This window comes from Ustilago hordei, assembly GCF_900519145.1.
Source record: "Ustilago hordei strain Uho2 genome assembly, contig: UHO2_contig_18, whole genome shotgun sequence".
NCBI lineage: Eukaryota > Fungi > Basidiomycota > Ustilaginomycetes > Ustilaginales > Ustilaginaceae > Ustilago > Ustilago hordei.
The window spans coordinates 364907-384453 of record NW_024545264.1 but is presented as its reverse complement, the minus strand read 5'-3'; the positions used below and the strand labels follow the sequence as shown (position 1 = coordinate 384453).

Below are 19547 nucleotides of genomic sequence, written 5' to 3'. Positions count from 1 at the left end.
AGTCTTACGAGAGGCAAACTGAAAGGATGTAGACTAATTATAGTGATAGGATTATGTGGAATGGTTTCAATCTCTGAGTAGTCTGGCTTTATCTCTGAACGAGGAAGAGGCTGAGGAGGATGCTGCTTCTGCTATAGCGCTCCAGGATGCTGATTTTGACAAAGACTTTGAGGGACCGCGAGAGTAGGACAAGGTGCTCAAGATGACGAGTGCTACACCTGCGGCAAATGGGGCTGTGAAGGGGAAATTGAAAAAGGCGACACTGAAGCCAAAGCTGAGAACGATACTGAAGCTGACGGCAAAGCCCTTCAAGATGTTGTCGGCATGCTTAATGACCATGGCGACGGCTAGGCCACCAGTGACCTGAAGCACGACGGTAGCCCAAGCACTTGCGCCAAAGTGAAGGAAAGGTGCAGCGACACCACGACGAAGCATCTCGAGGAGAACGGGTAAGGCAGCTGGGAACAAGGACCAGGCAGAGAGCTGTACGTTCCTTGTCCAGAGATTGGCGGAAGAAGTCTTGAGGACCATCTCAAAGTAGACGCCGGCAAGACCTGATGTGAAACAAGCAGCAATGACAGCTAGGAAACCTTGGATCGGCTGCATAGGCTTGTCGGCTTTTGCGCTTTCCTCCATGCTCATAGAGATGCGTGAGCCGTCAAAGGAGGGCGAGGATGGAGGAAGATGGTCGTAGTCCTTGGTACCGGGGCCAGAGAGGAAGGAGCCGACGTTGGGAAGACGCTCTGGCGGTGGAGCTCGATGCGAGTCGAAGGGCGGCGGTGGTGGAGGAGGCGGCAGATCAGCAGCTGGACCGGCAGAGACGTGGCCATAGCCATGTGTGCGAACCTCGAAGGGGACGAGACCTGAGACGGATTTGCTCTGAATCTGAACGACAGCAACGCCAATTGCAAGCATGCCAAGCGAGAGCCACTGCCACATGCCAATCTTCTTGCGAAGCATAACGATACTGAAAAAGGCAGTGGTGAGAATCTTGATCTGATATGCGCAGATAAAGACGGGCGGCTCGAGATTGGAGACGGCGACATATTGGAGATTGTTCTGCAAGACGTAGAGAAAGGCGGGGATGGAGAGCTTCCAGTAGTCCTGTGCGGCGATCTCGTCCATGACAAGGTCGACTTTGGAGGGGTTGAGTGGCGATGATCTCTCCGAGACCTTTGACGAGCCGGCCGAGTGTGTGCGTGGTGCGAGCGAATCGTGCTCTGGATGCGAATGCTTGCGTTTGGTTGCTGAAGGGAGCGGAAGGGAATCAGAGGATGGACTGTCTATCGATATCGCTGCAATCAGGAAGGATATCAGGCACTTGAGAAGCTCTGTCAGAAGAACGGCCGTGGGAAAAAAGTAGGACTTTCCGAGAGGTGCTGACACACGACTATGGTGCATCACCACGCCCAGCGCCGTGTTCTGCACCGTGAGAACGGCAAGCGAGACCTGCTTCAGCGAGAGACCAAAGACTGTGGTGCTGGACATGGCGAAGCGACTCGGAATTGGCACGCAAGGGGCGGGGGTTAGGAGTTCGGAAGAAGCGAGAAGAAAGTTACGACATGTGTCCACAGTGCCGAGTGATTCAAGAGAAAAGAGAGAGAGAGAGAGAGAGAGAGAGAGAGAAAGAAAGAAAGAGAGGCTTAGCCGATAAGAGTCAGCTTTGTCGGCGCAATCCGATATGAAGGGTGGGAAAAGTGGGCGGTGCTGTTAGCTCAAGGCGTTTCTCGTGTGCGTGGGAACTTCTCTTCCAAGTTGATAGTCCTGTCGGCGATGATCCGAAGCTGTTCGCGTTCTGAAGGTGGTCAACCAGTGTCGGTAACGCCGACTTGGGAGATCAGAGCGCAGTGTGATGTGAAAAAGAAAGAAAAAGAGTGTGATGTGCAAGAATGTGATGTGCAAGATGCAAAGAGGGTTGGAATGGACAGGAGCTAGGTGTGACCGGCTGCTGTCTGGCTTGCAAGTGCCTCTCACAAAATTGGATTCTCGCGCACAAACCCTTTTTTTTTTTTTTTTTTTTTTTTTTTTTTTTTTTTTTTGTTTTTTTTTTGTTTTTTTTTTGTTTTTGTGGCGACCTTTCCTTTTTTTTCCCCCTTTCTGCGCTTCACCTCCACATTTTGTGCCGAGAGTGATTTCTTCATCTATGCCTCGCTCGACACCAGTCGCTCCTTTGCTCTGAGCCGACAAAGCTATTCTTCCGGCATGGCGTCTTCAGCGACTTCTCTTGAACGACAGCCCTTGCTGGGATCGTCTTGGGCAGCCAATGACTATCGGACCATCGCCGAATCGGCACCTCGAGCTGCTCAGAGGCAATCACGCTCGCCATACCTCAGCTTCTTTGTGCGCTTTTATTTTGGCCTCGGTCTCGTCCTTTTGCTTCTGGTCACCATCTTGACCATCCTCCTCGCGATCAACTACTTTGAACCCATCCCTCTGCTGCTCCCACCTCACCGCTCGCCTGCCCTTTTGCCACTATGGTTCTGCTTCCTCTCTTTCGCCATGCTTGCTCCTGGTCTGCTCTTTTTTGAGCTCGCTTCTCACTCCACCAACTTCTTCCACCTCTTTGTGCTCTGCTGCACTATCGCAGATGCCATCCTCCTCCTTGCCCTGCCCGAGTTCCGCATGTCCCATTCCTACCTTGGTTTGGCTTCCGCTGGTCTATGCCTGCTTTCCACGCTTTGGGCCTTCTTGTCTTCTTTCCATCTGCAGAAGAAAACAATCCCGTTCACTCTCAATCCAGATCTTGGCGCTCCCATCGTCGCCGAGATCCCGCTTTGGCGTGTACAGGCTAAGTGGAGCAGGCGCTTCAAGCTGGTGTGCGCCCTCTTTGGCTCCCTTGCCACCGCTCTTACTGCTGCCCTTGTTACATTCGACCTCGTCCTCGATGCCGCCGACTCTGCCTTCAAGCCCCTGGCCAACCTCACCCTTGTACATCCTACCTCTCTCACAAAACATCCCGTCTATCCACAAGACCCGGCCGACGTCAACCCATATCCTGTCTCCTTCCGCCTTCACCTTGCCTGCGAATCCGCTCCTACCGCCCATCAGCTGGACGGCCCCAAGTCTCGCAACTCGACCCGAGTCACTCCCACTGCTCTCGTAATGGCAGAGCGTGGCGTATCTGGCGTCATGGCAGCACAATTCCTCCGTGAGATGGTTGCTCGATCCGGTTCGCCTTCAGGCCTCAAAGCTCCTGGCGAGGACGGCCACCTGGCTCTCACACGCGTCTGCTTCTGGGACCGCATCGGTTATGGCCATTCCGACTTTGTCTATCAGCCCGTCTCAGTCCGCTTACAGACCGAAGCGCTCTATCACGCTCTTCAGAAGCACGACCAGCTCGACCTTAGCAGCAGCTCAAAGAAGGACAACAAGGACAAGAAAGATGGGCACATGCTCGGCAAATTCATGCTCGTATCTACCGGCTATGGTCATCTCTTTGCTCAAGATTTTGCCATCCAACATCCACAACTCGTCCACTCCTTCCTTCACATTGATGCAGAGACTCCCGACTCGTGGTATACGGACAAAGTTGGCCTCGACTCTGGAGCACGTGCTGGCTTTGCCTCGCGTTACCATGGCACCTTTGGCTCGCTCTTCTACGACTTGCTTCCTGCTCTTGCAGAGCCGATCGGCATTACGCGCATCATCGGTTTGCTAAAGGGTAAATCGGTCGTAGACCGTATTCTTGCCCCAGGACAACGTGCCCGTGCTGCAGGCCAGCATGACTTGGCTGGTGGAGGATGGCGCATTTGGGCCGCTGGCGGCGGCAACCCCAGACTTCTCATGTCTTCCTGGTTGGAGCGCCTTGATGCCAACCTCGGCAGGGCGAGCGCCAACTATGTTAGACTTAACAAGACCAGCTCTCACTACCGTTTGCTCCTCTCTGAGCGACCGGTTGCAGTTCTCTCAAGCTTCTGGAGGATGCATGCGGATGTCGAAGGATGGGGCGAGGAGCAGAGAGAGTCGCTTGTTGCTCCAGCCAAGAAGAGCTCCAGCTTGGTAGGCTGGTGGCGCCTCGGCGATCGCGAAAAGAGGACAGGAGGTGGTGACCAAGGCGGAGCTGCCGGTATCTGCTCCACCAAAATGGGGCTTATCTTCTGCGAAGAAGCTGTTCGCAAACTGATTGCCGCTGGTCAATTCTGGAATTCCACCGCTGCTTCTCCATTGCAGTGATGGTGCCATCGAATCCTTTGTCTCCTAGCCCATCTCGCCTTCGAAACATTGATCAGGCAATGCATATCAGCATTGTAAACTTGGCGCTGACTTGAGGAGTGTATCGATCGAGGACAGCAGGTATGTGAATCGTACACCAACACACACACAAAAAAAAAAAAAAAAAAAAAGGGGAAGGATGCCGCAAGCCCACGGCTAGGGGGGAACATCATATTGACAGAGACAGCAGACGAAAGGACTCTTAAAAGAAAAAGAAAAGAAAAAGAAAAAGAAAAAGAAAAAGAAGAAAAACTAGCGGTACAATACTGTACAGAGATCAAGCGAGCAAAGGTATGAACTCAAACTGGCTGTGCGCGCTTGTGGAAGGGGGGATCATCTAGAAGCTGGCGTCTTTTCCTCTTTTTTTTTTTTCTCTTTTTTTTTTTCTTTTTTTTTTTCTTCTTTTTTTCTTCTTTTTTTTTTTTTTTAAGCGAGATGACGGAAGGGTATGCAGAAGACAAGCGGAGGCTTGGAATTGCAAGCCCGCGACGCCGGTGCGGGAAGATGTGCTGCAGGAAAACAGCGTGAAGGTCTACAAGCTGATATGCAAGCCAGGTCCTTCTTTTGGTTGACAGAAAGAGAGAGAGAGAGAGAGAGAGAGAAAGAGAGGGGGATGGGAACACTTGCGAGTAACGTCGAGCCCATGTGCTCGATCCGCGTGTGTCGTGACGGACGGACGCTTATGCGTCGAGCTTGATCTCCTCGACCTTTTCAGCCACCTTGTCTACCTCAGCATCAGTCGACTTGTTCTCCTCGCCCTCCTCAGATACGTCCGGGGCCTGCTCATCGCCAACGAGAGCGCCAGACGGTTTGCGTCCCTGGCCCCATGCGCCAGTGGGTGGCACAGCACGGGGTGCCTTGGCAGCTGCAGGCGCAGCGTTCTCTGTAGCTGGGGAAGCATCGGTGGCCACATTGTCAGCTTGAGGCTTGTCAGTGGTGGCAGCAGCAGCAGGAGCCTCAGTCTTATCCTTCTTGTCCTTTTCAGCCTTGGCCTTGTCCTTCTTTGCCTTGAGTTCCTCTTGTCTCTCCTTCTCCCTCTGTGCAAGCTTCTCTTCAATCTGTCGCTCACGCTCAGCTGCGTTGACAGGCTTTGCGTTGCCGAAAGGGCTGGGCTTGGAAGAGCCAGTGTTGTCGGCAGCAGCGGCAGCGGTGGTGGGCTCAGCGGATCGTGGCTTCAAGTCAAGCTTCTTGCGCTCAGCAGGAGCGGCAGCGGAAGGAGCTGGGCTGGAGGAGCCCGAAGTCGGTTTCTTGGCAGATCGCCAGTTGTCAGTAGCATCCGAGGCGGGAGCAGCACCGGCGTTCTGGCCACTGCCACGTCGCTCAGCAGCACCAAAGCCGAAGCCCTTCTTTGCGTTGCCGGGGCTCTCGGGGGTAGTCTGGTCAGGAGCCAACTTGGAGCCAAAGCCCATTCGCTCTTGCGAAGTGAAGCGGTCGTCGACTTCGTTGGCCTCGTTGCGTTGACGGTAGGAGGGTCGTCGCGAGTCAGAGTCGGCCATACCGGATGGACGACGCGAGTTGGCAGGGGAGCGGCCCTCGACCGGCTTGCCAGTCCTCCACTGAGTGGCAAGGTCACCCTGGCTGGGTTCAAGAGACGCAGCATCGCGAGGAGGACGATTGGAAGGAGGAGCAGACTGGAACTTGGCACCGAAACCGCTTCGGACGCCGCCAGCGACATCCATGTTGTCGAAGCCAGAGCCTTCGGTGCGGGGCACGCCGGAGCGCTCAGGACGAGGAGCAAAGCCGCCACGAGGCTCTGCAGGAGGGAGAGGGCCGGCACGACGCCACTGGGAAGCGTCATCAGCCTGACTGTTGTGCATGGGGCGGTCACCACCAAAAGCGCTCTTAGGAGGCTCGGCAACGCTAATGCGAACGGTCCTGCTGGCGAGCTGGCCACCGCTTCGGTCGAGGGCGGTCTTCAAGTCGTCCTGAGTCTGAAATTCAACGTAGCCAAAGCCTTTGGGCTTGCCATCGGGGCCGGTGACGATACGGACGCTGACAATCTTGGCGGGGACGAAGAACTCTTGGACATCGGCCTCCATTACGTCGAAGGAGAGGTTGCCGACGAAGGCGGTGAAGGGAGGCTTGTCTGGAAGAGGGAGCTCCTCACGAGGAGGGTAGCTGCGATCGGAGCGCTCCAAGCCACGGTCACGGTCAACACGGTCTGGAACGCCGGAGAGAAAGTCGCCTCCGCGGCGGTAGCTGGACTCGCGAGGAGCAGAGGAGATGGGAAGGTCGTCCATCTCGTCGGCCCACGAAGTCTTGCCGGTAGATTCGTCGGCCAAGAAGTCATTGAGCGCCATCTTCTGTCCCTTCTTAGGAGCTGTGTGTTGGCGGTTGGAAGAAAGCATGTATGAGCAGAAGAAAGTCAGCTGGCAGCTCATGACCACGTCTGCAGCGCCTAGTACCTGACTGATACTTACGCATGATGGGGCGAGATTTGCGGTCAAACGTAGACAGCGACGGGGAGGCTGAGTGTATCTAAAGGGAACCTGGCAAGTCAAGCAGGATCAAAGAGGCTACCTTGAAGCGAACAGGTAGCAAAAGAAGGCGTTAAGTTAAGGAAAGATGGTAGAGATGAGGATGATGTGTCGTAGATCCTGTGCACTGTCTTGCGAGTCGATGGGAAATAAGATCGATTGATTCGGATCCCGGCCGTTACCAAGACGAAGCCAAAAAAAAAAAAAAAAAAAAAAAAAAAAAAAAGCGAATTTGCGTTAACTGGCAAGAACAGAAAAGGTGCGCAGGAAGAAAGAAGGCCACACACACGCCCGAGAGGATCTGCAAAAAGAGCGATCGGAGTGCCGATCTTGCCGATCTTGCCGATTTCAGTTTTGGAGAAATGTTCTGTTGACTCTGTAGCCCTAACAAAGTATGTAGCGGTGTCCGCTTCCACGTCGCAACACGTCTGAGCTTGATTTTTTGGGATTGAGCAAGGGTTGCGCTCTTCTGCTCACCACCACTTGGCTACCACCACCACTATTCAGAGGCACCTCACAGGCACGAATCGCAAGATGGAGACAACAGACAAGAACAAGGCCAAGGGCGACCGCATCGTCGTCGACAGTTCAAATCTCTCCGAGCTCAAGGCTACCTGCGATGAAGCTGTGGAACGAGTAAGTTGCCAAGCGCCTCAAGTGACTATACGAGGGCCCCGAGGTATTGACATTCCTCTCCCTCTCTTTACTCTGCACAGATCCTATCGCGGCAGCCAGATGATGAGTCCGTGGCAAAAGCTCAAGCGTTTGCGCCCTTCAAGGTGAGCCACTTGCACGATGACTTGCGTCTCCTGCTCGGCTTCACAGCATCCGCTATCATGATCGGCACCTCGACCTGGGCATATTTTGTCGAGAAGGAGTGGAATCGTAACAAGCAAACATGCGGGATCGCTGTCGTCATTTACATCATTCTATCTGCGATCCAGGCGGCTAACTCGTACCTGCAAGGCAACACCATCTTCACCGGCACTCGCAAGATGCTTTCCAACCGCATTGAAACCGAGCAGCTCCTCATTTCCTCGCCTCCCCTTCCAAAAGCAATCAAGAAGAATGCCAAAGCTCCCAGCGGCAAGCCCATTTTGACTCCTCCAGCATACACATTGCACTTTCACTACACCCGAAAGAGCAACAAGGGCAAGTCGCTTCTCAGCAAAAAGAGCGGCTCGCTTCCACTTGGTCATCTTGGTAAGCACAAGTGATTCCTTCTTTCCGCAGCAACGCCAGAAACCTATACTCACTCGCTCACTAACGCCATGCCCCACATTTGAATCATCGATATTCGCTTTCACAGGCGAATGGTTCACTGAACATGGAGAGTTTGCACAAGACATCTTCCAGCAGAGATTGCTGTCAGGCCTCCAAAAGGCTTTCGGTCAATAGACAGGCGCGAGCATCCTCGACAGCTTTCCTGCTTCCGCACCTTGTTACTCTTGCCCTTCCAGCACTTGATTGCTCGATCCTCGATACCCGCACTTTCACTCAATTCTAGCAGCTGTTCATAAACTATCCTGAGAGATCCCTCCCAAGCTTGTTGATGCTGTCGCCTTTCACCTTGATACTTTAGTCCATGGAGTGCAACATCGCTTCTCGTCTCCTTCATCATCATCTAGCTTGACAACGAGCGGGTTACTGTCTTGTACCCGATCTCTCGACAGATCGGTTCCGCCCGATCCCCGATTGGGATTAGGATTAGGATTATGTCAGCATATATCATCATATTGGATAATTTGGTCTCAGCCAGGCACGGACCAGCTTGCTTTTCACTTTTCCGCATTGTCCAATCGTTGTTACTGACCACCACCATCTGGCTCAGCTCTCCATTGTCGATATCATCCGACGAGAGCAGTCCATTGTCGATATCATCCAACGAGAGCAGTCAATTAGGTCGCTGCCTCTCCTTCGACTAGCTCATATCGAATAGTCACCATGGCAACCCCCAACGTGCCGAGAGGACAAGCTCTTCGTTTCCAGAAAAAAGGTGATCCTGCCTTTGCCAAGGCCACCGCAGCCAAAGATGCCGCCGCCGCCGACGCCCTTCTCTCTCGGCGAAATGCTCTCTTCCAAGACTATGCTAGAGCGCATCAGAAGCCTGCTTGGTCGCCCTCCATTTCGGCCGCTTTCCGCTTCCTCATCATCATTCGTGTCTCCTCAGCAATGTACTCGGTCATCAAGGACTGCGACGAGACCTTCGGGTACTGGGAGCCATTGCACCTTCTCGTCTTTCCTCGCCGCAAGCAGCACGCTTCTGTCCCATTTCAGTCCTGGGAATACTCGCCCCAGTTCGCCATTCGATCATGGGCTTTTATCGCTCAGTTCCTCCCTCTCACCAAGCTCCTTGCCTACTTCGGTGTAGGCAAGCGTCAGATTTTCTTCGCCGTCCGTCTGTTGCTGGCCTTCATCTCCTCCTTCGTCGATGCAAGATTCTATAAGGCTGTTGCTGATGTTTTCAGCGCCAGAGTTGGACGATACTGCCTCATGGCTCTTGCTGCAAGTGCCGGTATCTATGAGGCTTCTACTGCCTTGCTCCCTTCCACCTTTGTCATGCACGCCACTACTCTCGCCTTCTCTTCCTACCTGTACCCAGCAAGACTCCCTTCCTCCGACCCCTCGGTGCTCTCCAACCCATCTCAGCGACCGTTCAGGGCCGAGCGTCTTCTCATAACTACTCTTTCTTTCGCAGCTGGTGCTGTTCTCGGCTGGCCATTTGCCATCATCCTCGCTGCTCCCTATCTTCTTGAACAGCTCTTCTTCCGTGGAGACGACATCATCGCCAACAACAAGTACTCCAACTGGATTCTGGCCAGATGGTCCACGGCTATCGGTGCTGCCGTCCTCTCGGCATTCCTTGTCCTGCCCGTTCTTGCTGTCGACACTCTTGCCTACGGCAAGCTCTCCTTCGTACCCCTCAACACCGTTCTCTATAATCTCTTCTCACGCAGCAGAGGCGCTGGCCCCGAGCTGTACGGAACTGAGCCATGGACTTTCTACTTTTCCAACTTGCTCCTTAACTTCAATGTCTTGTTCCCTCTGGCACTCTTGTCTTTGCCTCTGCTTTTTGTCACTGCTCGCTTTGACCCAAGGCGCTTCCAGCGACCCGCTCTCGAGGCATCAGCCAAGAAGGGACATGTTTCAGTCGAGCAGCCTTCGAGCCTCTTCACGCTTGCCCTCTTCCGCATCGCACCCTTCTACCTCTGGTTCGTCGTCCTCAGCCTTCAGGCACATAAGGAGGAGCGCTTCATGTATCCTGCATACACCCTTCTTTGCATGAATGCTGCGGTCTCGCTCTACCTCATCCGTACACTCGCCGAGGTCACTTTTGTCAAGGTCACCAAGTCGCCCTACCGCGCATCCAAGTCGAGTCTCTTCACCACCATCACCTCCTCGGTGCTCGCTCTCAGTGTCGTCCTTGGCGTTCTGCGATGCGTAGGTCAGCTCAATAACTACCATGCACCCTTTGACGTACTCTTCCATTTCGAAGGCTATGAGCTTCCGCGTGTGGTGGCGGATCTTTTCCCTGAGACTCTCAGTCCTGTCATCCAGCAACGCATCGCTCGCGGTCTCTCGCCTGTCGCCACTGAACAGGAGAAGGACTACAATGACCGCGGTCTGGGCGAGGAAAACAAAGGAAACAGTGTCGACCTCACCATCAGCCTCGAGCCCCTCAAAAGCCTCGAAAAACCTATCCGACTTTGCTACGGAAAAGAATGGCATCGTTTCCCTACCCACTTCCTTGTCCCAGCCGATGTTGAGGTAGAATGGATCAAGAGCCAGTTCACCGGTATCCTTCCTAAGCATTTCGATGTGGATGCATCCTCGACTATCCAAGAACCCGACCTTGTCACTCGTACTCTCGATGCAACACCCGCTTGGGCTTGGCCTTGGTCTTCTGTCACTCGTCGCGTACAAAGTGGCTTCAACGATCTTAACAAGGAGGAGTTTGATCGTTACGTACATGTCTCTTCCTGCGACTATCTAGTTGACCTTGATTTGCCTCACCGCAGTCTTGCTAGTGGCTTCAAGGAATCCATTAACGAACCTCGTTACGCCACAAAGTCCCATCACTGGGACCGAGTCTTCTGCGGTGCTTTCCTGGACGCCGAGTTCAGTCGTCCTGTTGCTGATCCTCGTGACTCGCTCTTCACGAAAGCCGTGCAGAAGGTCGTAGCGGCTCTCCACCGCGCTTTCTGGTTGCCAAAATCCTGGCCAGGAAACGCCAACGTTTATGGAGACTACTGCATCCTCCGTAATCGAGACAGCACATTCCAACCTGCTGCTATCAAGACACAGACGCCTCGAGCATGATACAAGTCAATGCAAATACAAGCAGCAAGAAAGTACACAACATCATCAGCATTGATAGATTCGACGCTTCTCAGAGTTGCTCTTCATACGCTTCACACGATGAGTGAGATGAGTGAGATGAGTGAGATGAGTGAGAGTATGTTTTGTTTGCATTGCATGCTAACTGATGAGTTATAAGTTCATGTTAAAGCATCTTCCTTAGTCGTTCATCGGGATCGTGTTGGAATGCCAATCTGACTTCGTCCTCCTGACAGGCGAGCATGAGTCTTGCAAATCCACCTACTCTTCCTGTTCCTGCTCCTTGTCCTACACAGATGACAAGTCCAAGTGATGACAGAGTTGCAAGGGGATGATTGAGTGAGAATTCTTCTACGCTAGAGTTGGTAGAGAAAGTTAGAGTTGAAGTGGGAATGGCGTACATTCGACAGATAGCCTTGTGATGATTACTGACGTCTTGTAATTCAGCTTCTGCTAGTCCTGATCTTCGGAGGCAAGAGAGTAGACTGAGGAGTAGGATTTTGGCGTGCAGAGCGAGGGAGAGCATGTGACTCACTTTTCCTGACTTGACCATGCAATCCAGTACTGACTTCATGTCCAAAATCGTCACCATTTTCGGCATGACAGCGGGAGAAGACTTGGCTTTAGCTTCGACAAGCTCGATGGATCTTCGGCAGACGTCAAGCATGCGGCGGGCATCACCAGAGACGTTTGAAACACGCTTAGAGACGTACGTAATGGCGTCCAAGCTAAGCACGTCTTTACAAGCGAAGCTGATTGGAGCTTGATCCTTGTTCTCCTGCTGATGGGACAAGCCTAACCTTGATTTGACGATCTCGACCAGCTGTCTGTCAGTATAGGGCATGAAAGAGATTCTAGTCATACCCAATCGACTCGCCACTTTAGCATTCAACGTTCTCTCGGGCAAATCCATCGTGTTTGCAACTGCAATGACAACCAATCTACTACCTCTAGTATTGGGCCAGTTGAACATGTTGTACATAACATCTTGTCGTGCTGTGACGAGCTGATCTAATTCGTCCATTAGCACGACCGTTGCTGCTCGACCAGGACCGGCTCCAACACCTGCTCCTCCGGCGGCACCTGACATCTTTGCACCAACACGTGCAAAGTGTGACGATAACAGACCCAGTGCCGTTTTGGGAGAAGTACGCTGTCCACCAGAAATTGCGGACCAGAGCAAGGTGTACGCTTGAGAAGCATCGGCAAGCTTCATGCCGTTGATTTCGACGAATGAGAATGGGTTCATCTCGTTTCGCTCCGCTCTAGCTGTCAATTCGCGGATGACCTCGCGAACGGTGGCAGTCTTGCCTGTGCCTGGAACACCAGAGACGTAGACGCAGCCTCCAATTCCTTCCTCGACAGCATCTTCAACACAAGCCATGATCTCTTCGTACTGCTCTTCACGGCATGGAAGGTGATCAGGCGTGGCACCCACGTGAAGCAGGCGTTTGGCCCGCTCGTGCGGGCTGAGCGTTTGGGCTTCTTCGTTCGGTAAGAGCGAGAGCTTTGGCGGTCGTGCAGGAAGCGTTGGATGCGGTAGAGAGCGTGCTTTGAGTCCCATCAGGCGGGCTTTGCTTCGAGGCGTTGCTTGCGCTTTTGCTGGACTTGCTAGGCCGTACAGCGCCTTCTGCGGGGTCGTAAGAACTCGCCGTTTCGTTGGTGTCATCGGTACATCTTTCGGCAGCTTGGCTCGCTTGCGAGGGGTAAGGTTGAACGTCTTACCACAGTCATCATCGTCTTCATTGTCCTCCTCATCGTCAGAAGGAGGTGCGCTGAACTGGGAGCCTTCGTTGTCGGATGACTCAGGTGTGTCGAGGTGCCTAGCTTTGACAAGCAGGTTGTCTTCCACTTCAAACTCGTCGCCACTCTGGAAGGAATCGTCAGAGGCAAGGTCCGAGTCAGAGTCGAAGCCGTTGGCTCTCTTGCGATTGTACTTGCGCTTGGGCGCTTCGATTCCGGCTGAGAGCGAATCTTCTTTGCGTGGTCTTCCGGGTCGTCGCTTAGGCTGGTCGAGATCGACTGATGGGGAAGCAGCCGATCGAGCACGAGACGACCTGGGAGCGACATCAGAAGCAGATGCTGAAGTGGACGGTGTTGATGCTCGTAATCCTGCCGCCGCCGATGGAAGAGGTGTAGCAGTGCCAAACTTGACGTCTCGTTGTACTTGCTCGACTAGATCCTTGACACCCTGGCCTTGCGAAGTGGCCACGTCGGACGAGTCATCCTTCAAGTCCCAGCCTGCACCTTGCTTTCCCTTGTCGACAAGCTTGGCCCAATCGATCCTCCAGAACAGCTCTCTGTTGGGGTCCACCGCCCGCTCGCAGAACAAGTGGGTTGGGAATGACTTGTTCTTGTATAATGTGTGCGTCTTTGCCGTCTTCTTCTTCGCCGCCGCAAGCTCAATCGAGTTGTCTGCGTTGTTTGTTGCAATAGTCGAAAGCGCCGCCGAAGACTGCTTGATCGCCTTTGCGCATTCTGCCTGACTGGAGTGGATATGAATCTTGGCAATGATCTCGTCGACATCGAATGAGTAGTCATGAAGCGAAGGGCCGGCTTGGAAAGTGTCTCCCTCCTTGCCTGATCTCGCACTTGTCCTTGTGCGACGCTTGGAGAGGGAAGTAGCCTTGTGAGTGTAGTAGATCTCGTGACGACTGGTGATGCCGGACATACGCTTTTTGGCCATCGTCGACATCCATTCTGGCCAGTGAAGTAGTCGACAGACACCAAAGATCTTGCCTTGCTCCAAAGCGTCTGTCCAGAGATGGGTGAGTACACCGGCTAGAGGGGCTTGATAAGAAGAGGGAAGATAGACAACATCTCCGATTCGAAACTCTTCCGCCTCGAGAGTATGTTTGGATGACGAAGCCGAGGCATTTCGGGAGCGAGGATCGCGGTCCCCTCGACCTTGGCCCTCATCTTCGGAGGACTGCTCTTCACCTTCTGAATCAGGAACAGAGTCGAAGGGTCGTGGGAGACGAGTGAAAGCTCGAAAGTGGCTAGTCGATGAGTCAGCTTCCGGAGCTGTGAGCGGCTCCAGTGGCTCGAAAGAGTATGTTGTGGGTGCGACAGCGGACAGCATCATGTTCTTGCTGCCTGCAGTGATGGATGAGATGATGGTTTGCAGGCAAAAGGAGAGCTGCCTGCCATCGTGGCAGTTCTGTGTGAGTGTCTGTGTGTTTTTCCATTCGAAACGAGCCGAGTTCCGCGAAGGCGCGTGGCGTAAATTACTATCCAAGCCTGTCTCACACGGCCGTAAGATGAAGTTGAAGATGCGTTGGCATCCTAAACTGAATCACGTGGTCCGCAGAGCACAAGCGAGTCACTGATGAGTCAGAGCTGCATGTCAACATGCATCAATATGCATATGGGACATATAAGTACTTCAACCATAACACTCAGGAGATGGCAATGCTCAGGAGGTGACAACACAGGGGTGATATGAAGAATAGTTCATTATGATCTAGTATGGGCTAAGGGTAACAATCAAGTATATATATGTTTGCATTGTAGCACCCATCAATTAAAAGATAACAACTGTTATACACCTGATTAGTTGAGATTGCTAGTAGCTCCTAACAGTTGCATTTTACCAGTAATCTTCAACTGATTAAGAGTCTGATGCTCTACTGACTGAGCTAGCTGAGACCATTGATAACATGGTACAAGAAACCAAAGCTCAAGCCATAGCAAGCAAGGCCAAAGGAGGAAGAAAGGGCAAGGCAACACAACCACATGTTGCTGATAATGAGGCCACCAACAAGTCAGACACCAAGGCAATCGATGACAATGCTGATGAAGAAACTGACTCTGACTTGGACCATGACAATGATGGCAAGCAATACAACTTTCATACCCTAGCAAAGCTACTTGAGCCAGTTCCAAAACTCACATCACACAACTATTATAGTTGGAGCACCCATATCAAGTCCTTCCTATGATGTGTCCCCCATGCTATGAAGCATCTCGATGGAGCATATTGTCATGGGCCTGGATGCTCAAGAAGCAGGAGGGTCATGGGTTCATATGGAAGGAGCACAGGTATCGAAGATCTAGTCGAGATCAGTAGAGAGCATAGTGCAGTCTCCATGGAGACCATGGACTCCTATGGACTCACATGCAAAGGAGGGCCAAGCACAGCCACGAGGAGGACCAAGCTCAAGGAGCAGGCACAGCCACGAAGAGGACCAAGCTCAAGGAGCATGCAGATGGTTACCACTCAGGGGCTCGAGAGACAAGAGCCAAAGGAACTGTCACTGATCAAAGGAGGAGGAGCAGTGTCGAAGGAGTCGACACCAGGTCATGAGGAGGAGGAGCAGTGTCGAAGGGTTGACATCAGGTCATGAGGAGGAGGAGCAGTGTCGAAGGAGTCGACACAGCTCAAGAGGCACAGGGGTGCCAAGCAGGAGAGGCCCCTGAGCAGTACTCAATGAAGAAGGTACTCTCTGGAGAGAGAGCAGGAGCAGCATCGCTGGCGATGCTGAGAAGAGGTATATAACCATGCTTTCTCATCATCAATAGGTCGAGTGGATCCTCATCCACTCTACTCACCATAACTAGTTATCACTTCAGCATAAGTATATATTAGTTTCAGTCAGCATAGCAGCAATCCATCAAAGGTTGCTCCTCATCGTAGTGTGTGTGTTGTATCACCACTACCTGATGTCCGAAGGCGCCCATAGCAGGTTAGCAGTCCGGATATAGATAGAACCGAAGGCAGTAGTCCACTGCGGTCCGGGGATCATTTCAAGCATCAAGTCAACACATTGGACACTCGTGTTGATGCCACCAACCTTATCACCAACACCATCAACCTCATTATCATCGACATCACCAATCTCACCACCCACGCCATCGACCTCATCATCATCAACACTCACACCAGACCTTGGTGTCATCATAACATTGATATTGATCGTGCCGAACTACCCCTGAATGGAGTGTCCACAGAGGTCAGCCGAAACCTACGATAGTATATACAACGAACACCACCTGCTGTCACTGCACAACTTGATAGTCACCGATACCGAGACAATAGCTGTCGCACAGTTTGATAGTCACCGAGTATCTCGACAGACCGACCTGGGTTTCAGGCGCGAGACCCCTGACACATATGACAAGAAACATCCCAAGTGGAACTGCACATTTGATGATGCCTTAACAAATGCACTATGCAGTACCATCAACACCACTGGAGAGTTCAACATAAATTACTTGATTCTTGACATCATCAGGGAACATCATACATTCCATAATGTATGGAAGAAGATTGAAAATGGACTCACCAATGAGGCCACCGCCATATCTCATTGTATTGCATTGATTGCTCAGCTAGGAGAACTCAGGATGTACAACTCAGATGTATGAAAGCTCATCCATGAAATAAGAACCATCCAAATGGAGAGTAGCTTACTGGGAAAGCCATTCACTGATGACACCCTGTTTTCTAATCTACAAAAGTGCACCATCTGACACCCAATGTACAAAGAAACTGTTGCTACCATAAGCCAGCTTAGTTTCAGTGCCCTCACCACTGCTCTATCCATCTGGCAATTGGCGATCGAGAACAACCCTGCTTCAAGGGTTGATCCCTGTCAAGCTAGTGCCAGAGTTGCCAGCAGCGATGATCAGGATGATCAGGATGAAAAGGATGCTGACAGCACCAGTGCCAAGGTTGCCGCCAGACCCCAAAGACTTCAATGTTGGGTCTGCAAAAGGCCTGGACATGGGATCAGTCAATGCGATGCATCAGTGACTATACCAGAAAATTCTCCCCTTGCCAGGCCCAAATAGGAGGTCTGGTGCTCCCTCACACATAGTTGGCCGAGCCCCCTAGATTCAAAAGAGACTTCTCATTGGATCTTAGACTCAGGTGCCAGCTATCACATGGTAAATGACTATAGCATGCTCATTGGTCTGAGAACCTGCCAAAAGTGCATACTCACCACTGGAAGTGAGGTTCTGGAAGTGACTGCTATAGGAGATGCTAGCATATCAACAAACACCAGAGATGTTCTTCTCCAAAATGTATTGTATGTTCAGCATCTCAATGTTAACCTATTGTCAACAAATTCCCTGACAGATGAAGGAGCATGAGTGATACTAGATTCAACTGGAGGGCAAATATATCTAGCAAATGGCATGTTACTCAAGATGACCAAGAATCACAAGCAAGGACTTTTGGAGTTCTGAGGTGACACATGGCAGGAAAATGCAATGATCACATCAGCATCATTATTTGAAGGTGTTGATGAAGATTTCAAACATATTGAGAACAAAGTCAAGATACCCAAACAACAATTATGGCATGAGCATCTAGGGCATCTGGGCCGAGACAAAACGAGAGCCATCATCAACCATCTAAAAGGCGACCACCCAGCAAACCTAAATCCAAATGCCACTTTGACATGTGAACAATGCATCTGAGCTAAAAGCACAGCAGCTCAGATGGGTCAGGGTGGCAGAGAAAGGTCCGTTTCTCTGCTTGACCTCATTCATATCAACTTGATAGTCGATTCATCGCATGCAACAGAGTACATGTGCACTTTGGTCTTGGTTGATGACCACAGCAAGTATGTGTATGTATGGCCTCTATTACAAAAGAGCCACGCTTTTAAGGAGCTAAAATCAATAATAGCATACTTAGAAACACAGGCAGGAAAGAGCTTAAAAGCAATATGGTCTGATCAAGGTACTGAATGGAGGAGCAACAATGCCCATGAATGGGCACATGACAAAGGTATAGAGTGGCAAATGACAGTAGGATATGATAGCAGACAGAACAGATGTGTAGAAAGGATGAACAGGAGCCTAAGTGAGAAGATGTGGGCCCTACTCATGCAGAGATGATTGCCAAAGAGGTTCTGGCCATATGCAATACGAGCCATGGCATTTAAGATGAATCTCATCCTGAGTATAGATGGCAAGGTCCCATTTCAGGCTATGTTTGGGAGATCACTGAAACAGCTTATGAAGCTTCTATGTGTGTTCAGATGTTTATCATGGGTAAATATCCCTAAAGCTAAAAGAGACAATAAGAAGCTCGACCAATGGGCCATAGTGTCAGGGGTCTCGCGCCTGAAACCCAGGTCGGTCTGTCGAGATACTCGGTGACTATTAAACTGTGTGACAGCTATTGTCTCGGTATCGGTGACTATCAAGTTGTGCAGTGACAGCAGGTGGCGTTCGTTGTATATACTATCGTAGGTTTCGGCTGACCTCTGTGGACACTCCGTTCAGGGGTAGCTCGGCACGATCAATATCAATGTTATGATGACACCAAGGTCTGGTGTGGGTGTTGATGATGATGAGGTTGATGGTGTTGGTGATGAGATTGGTGATGTCGATGATAATGAGGTTGATGGTGTTGATGATATGATTGGTGATGTCAATGATAATGAGGTTGATGGTGTTGGTGATAAGGTTGGTGGCGTCAACACGAGTGTCCAGTGTGTTGACTTGATGCTTTGAAGTGATCCCCGGACCGCAGTGGACTACTGCCTTCGGTTCTATCTATATCCGGACCGCTAACCTGCTATGGGCGCCTTCGGACGTCAGGTAGTGGTGATACAACACACACACTACGATGAGGAGCAACCTTGATAGATTGCTGCTATGCTGACTGTAACTAATGAGTACTTGTGTTTCTAAAGTATTGACTAGTTGTATGGTGAGTAGAGTGGATGAGGATCCACTCGACCTATGATGATGAGAAAGCATGGTTATATACCTCTTCTCAGCATCGCCAGCGATGCTGCTCCTGCTCTCTCTCCATAGAGTACCTTCTTCATCGAGTACTGCTCAGGGGCCTCTCCTGCTTGGCACCCCTGTGCCTCTTGGTCGACACAGCTCCTCCTCCTCATGACCTGGTGTCGACTCCTTCGACACTGCTCCTCCTCCTCATGACCTGATGTCGACTCCTTCGACACTGCTCCTCCTCCTTTGATCAGTGACAGTTCCTTTGGCTCTTGTCTCTCGAGCCCCTGAGTGGTAACCATCTGCATGCTCCTTGAGCTTGGTCCTCTTCGTGGCTGTGCCTGCTCCTTGAGCTTGGTCCTCCTCGTGGCTGTGCCTGCTCCTTGAGCTTGGTCCTCCTCGTGGCTGTGCTTGGCCCTCCTTTGCATGTGAGTCCATAGGAGTCCATGGTCTCCATGGAGACTGCACTACAACCATGCTCTCTACTGGTGTCGACTAGGTCTTCGATACCTGTGCTCCTTCCATATGAACCAGTGACCCTCCTGCTTCTTGAGCATCCAGGCCCATGACACATAGCATCTGTCATGGGCCTGGATGCTCAAGAAGCAGGAGGGTCACTGGTGTCATGGGCCTGGAGGCTCAAGAAGCAGGAGGGTCACTGGTTCATATGGAAGGAGCACAGGTATCGAAGATCTAGTCGATACCAGTAGAGAGCATGGTTGTAGTGCAGTCTCCATGGAGACCATGGACTCCTACAGACTCACATGCAAAAGAGGACTGAGCCATATGCAAGGAGGGCCAAGCACAGCCACGAGGAGGACCAAG

General features: G+C 51.8%; 6 protein-coding genes across 6 annotated transcripts; 3 read left to right on the top strand and 3 right to left on the bottom strand.

Annotated features, from left to right (window-relative positions):
- Positions 1-66: 66 nt before the first annotated feature.
- UHO2_06391 (uncharacterized protein) lies at positions 67-1488 on the bottom strand (the record flags this gene model as incomplete). The annotated part of the gene is made up of 1 exon (XM_041556399.1): positions 67-1488. The coding sequence occupies one exon, from the start codon at positions 1486-1488 to the stop codon at positions 67-69; it is 1422 nt and encodes a 473-aa protein (XP_041412333.1).
- A 714-nt stretch (positions 1489-2202) lies between these two features.
- On the top strand, positions 2203-4173 carry UHO2_06390 (uncharacterized protein; the record flags this gene model as incomplete). Its single annotated transcript, XM_041556398.1, has 1 exon — positions 2203-4173. One exon carries the CDS (start codon positions 2203-2205, stop codon positions 4171-4173), a length of 1971 nt encoding a protein of 656 aa, XP_041412332.1.
- Positions 4174-4892: 719 nt separating this feature from the next.
- On the bottom strand, positions 4893-6512 carry UHO2_06389 (uncharacterized protein; the record flags this gene model as incomplete). The annotated part of the gene is made up of 1 exon (XM_041556397.1): positions 4893-6512. The coding sequence occupies one exon, from the start codon at positions 6510-6512 to the stop codon at positions 4893-4895; it is 1620 nt and encodes a 539-aa protein (XP_041412331.1).
- A 711-nt stretch (positions 6513-7223) lies between these two features.
- UHO2_06388 (uncharacterized protein) lies at positions 7224-8087 on the top strand (the record flags this gene model as incomplete). The annotated part of the gene is made up of 3 exons (XM_041556396.1): positions 7224-7325; positions 7406-7892; positions 7999-8087. The coding sequence occupies 3 exons, from the start codon at positions 7224-7226 to the stop codon at positions 8085-8087; spliced, it is 678 nt and encodes a 225-aa protein (XP_041412330.1).
- A 546-nt stretch (positions 8088-8633) lies between these two features.
- UHO2_06387 (uncharacterized protein) lies at positions 8634-11009 on the top strand (the record flags this gene model as incomplete). Its single annotated transcript, XM_041556395.1, has 1 exon — positions 8634-11009. The coding sequence occupies one exon, from the start codon at positions 8634-8636 to the stop codon at positions 11007-11009; it is 2376 nt and encodes a 791-aa protein (XP_041412329.1).
- A 184-nt stretch (positions 11010-11193) lies between these two features.
- UHO2_06386 (uncharacterized protein) lies at positions 11194-14112 on the bottom strand (the record flags this gene model as incomplete). Its single annotated transcript, XM_041556394.1, has 1 exon — positions 11194-14112. One exon carries the CDS (start codon positions 14110-14112, stop codon positions 11194-11196), a length of 2919 nt encoding a protein of 972 aa, XP_041412328.1.
- Positions 14113-19547: the final 5435 nt, after the last annotated feature.